Here is a 2928-nt window from a genome sequence, read left to right as displayed (position 1 = left end):
GTTGAAAGTAGACGAAGTCATATGCATTGGTCCGAAGAACGTTGCTCTGATACCACTAAATGTAACACCCTCTCGACTTAATTAATAAAAATCACAGCGGAACTCTAAATAAAAATTTTGCTTGAAGGGAGGAAGGATTTAAAATACATTTCATTGTACAATCAAAAGTATATACATGATTCATAAAGTGTTGCACCAAAATACAAAATATTATTTGGATCATGTATAGCAAAATATCTTCTTCCTTCCATCTTCTATGCATATGACCTCGGCTCCAATCAACGTCCTGGTCCGTCACTCTTATCTACATCACATGAAATAACTGGAATGATTTATAAAACTCAGCAAGTGGAACTCTTACATAACAAGATATACATATCATACTCTGTAAAACATGGCTTTGAAATCATTAAATACCATCAACTCTGGATCATGAATATCATAGTCTGAATAACAATAACGATGGTATTTCCCTTTTCTCTGATGGATTGATATCTTTATAGTATCTCTGTCTCTGTACCTATATCCCATCGATATAAATCGATAACTCTGAGGGATATAAGCCTATGGGCGTTGATCAACTAATTGCATGCAATCTCTGACTATGTATCTATCAATCCATAAATCATTTAAACTCTCTCTTTGGCATTTCATCAAACACTTTGAAGACTCTTTTCTCTTGTAATCCCTTTTTACATAGTTGAGAGATTAAATGCCTCTAATATACAACAAGGTGTATCAATACATAACATGAAGTAAATGGAAGGGAATAACACATTAAAAGCTTGAAACACAATACATATATTATCATGTGAGCACAAAGAATAAAATTCCACTTACTGCACTTGCAACCCTTGGTTTCTAATCTCTTGGCACGACCTACAACAATAAACCATGATTTGCACCATCAATTACCCAATAATCACAAAGTCAAACCATTAAATCCATTAAACCAACACAATCACAAACTCCATAATTTTCCCAACACCAAAATCCAACAATAACTAAACCCAAAAGCTTACCTTTGCTCCTTGAACCCAAAAGGACCTTGCTCTCACTTCAAAACCCCAACACAAAGCATGAATCAAAGAAAGGAAATGAAAGAAAATGGAACCCTAGCCTCCCTTGAGCTGAAGAACCCGAGAAGAATGAAGAAAAATGAGAGACAAATGAAGCCTCCACCTATTTTATACCTTAAAACACCAAAAACACGACTTTACTGTTCACAAACCGCGGGTGCGCTAGCCCTTGCACCGCGGGTGCGCTATACCTTCGTCAAATCATCCAAAAATCTGAAACAGTAGACCGCGGGTGCGCTCATCATTTGGAGCGTGGGTGCGCTCCGCCACTCTGCGCACAGCCACGTTAAAGATCGCTTCCGAAACGCCTCTTCCCTTCATAATTTGGAAAAATGGTAAACTACAAAGTTGTAGCTCTATGTCTTTCCTTGAACATATCCAAATTGCAGATCATTTGGAGTCCTGAGTAAAAAGTTATGCTAAATCTCCCAACATGTATCACTGGAGGAACAACGAAACACACGACACACGGCACACTTCGGGGCACTTTTGGCTTACCTTCCACAATGATTTGAACAAAACTCAAAATAAAAAAGTTATAGCCTTATGTCTTATTTTTCTAACCCAAGTGGCCTTACCTCATTTTGGATCAATATACAATTTATTATGAATTTAATCGTAATGCCGCTACAATAACACTACACAACATCTATAACCAACCATGCTATAAATCATAAATCGACAATCTTAACATCCAACATATACTTAAACTTGACCAAGTAGTCCATAATCAAACAAAATCTTAGACCGTACCGTTCACCAAGCTTGGATTTTACAACCACCGCCACCGCCACCACCACCCCCACCAGGGGATGCTGCTACACGTGCATTAGAAGGCATGGCTCGTCTCTTCGAGCAGCAGCTTCAGCAGCAGCAGTTACAGCTGCAGTTACAGCCGATGCAGCAGCAGCATTTAGCGCAGCCACCTAGGCCACCGCGCGATGTTTATGATCAGTTCCAGAGGCTAGCGCCGAGGGAATTTTCTGGCACCACCGATCCATTCGCTGCTGAGAGTTGGATCCGTTCTCTAGAAGTACACTTCCGTTATCTAGACATGGGAGATGCCGACTGGGTGAGGTGTACTACTTATCTGCTGAGGGATGACGCTTCACTATGGTGGGAAGGAGTGGAGCACAGTGTTGACCTTGCTACACTCACATGGGCACAGTTCAAGACCAAATTCTATGAGAAGTACTTTACTGCGGATGTCCGGGGAAGGATTAAGAGGGAGTTTATGACTCTCCGTCAGGGAGATGTACCGGTTGCGGACTTTGTGAAGAAATTTGATAGGGGTTGCCACTTTGTACCCCTTATTGCTGGCGACGCGGAAGAGAAGATGAGGCACTTTATGGATGGCCTACGTCCTACCATACGGGATAAGGTCATGATGATGCGTCCGGGGGACTATGCTAAGGCAGTTACTTTTGCTTATCAGGCTGAGCAATCCTTGAGGGATATCGACTTCGAGTTACAGCGCAAGAGACATCAGTATCAGAATAATAATCAGCCTAATAAGAAGCCTTACACTGGACCTCAAGGGCCTCCAAATCCCCAGGGTCAAGTCAACAAGCCAGCACCACCAAAGCCACAAAACCCGGGACCGCCAAGGCCACCGAATCCGGGTGCACCAAAGCCTGCTGAGAGGCAACCATGCAAACAGTGCAACCGCCTTCATCTTGGCAAATGCGAGTTGGGATCTTATAAATGCTTCTACTGCAAGGAGGCAGGGCATAGGGCTATTGATTGCCCAAAGAGGAAAGCAGTTGCTACGGCTCGAGCTTATGCTATGAACGCCAAGGAAGCGGAAGGAGAGGCAGACACTACGCTCATCACAGGTAACCTAGTCATT

General features: G+C 42.4%; 1 protein-coding gene across 1 annotated transcript; it reads left to right on the top strand.

The window, feature by feature from the left end:
• The first annotated feature begins 1917 nt into the window (after positions 1 to 1917).
• LOC140805319 (uncharacterized) lies at positions 1918 to 2530 on the top strand. Its single transcript, XM_073161589.1, has 2 exons — positions 1918 to 2420; positions 2515 to 2530. Exons 1-2 carry the CDS (start codon positions 1918 to 1920, stop codon positions 2528 to 2530), a joined length of 519 nt encoding a protein of 172 aa, XP_073017690.1.
• The last annotated feature ends 398 nt before the right edge of the window (positions 2531 to 2928 follow it).

Source organism: Primulina eburnea, chromosome 1 (assembly GCF_022965805.1).
Source record: "Primulina eburnea isolate SZY01 chromosome 1, ASM2296580v1, whole genome shotgun sequence".
In the NCBI taxonomy this organism is placed as follows: Eukaryota; Viridiplantae; Streptophyta; class Magnoliopsida; order Lamiales; family Gesneriaceae; genus Primulina; species Primulina eburnea.
The sequence above is the reverse complement of the archived record's forward strand: the minus strand, read 5'-3'. Positions and strand labels throughout refer to the sequence as shown.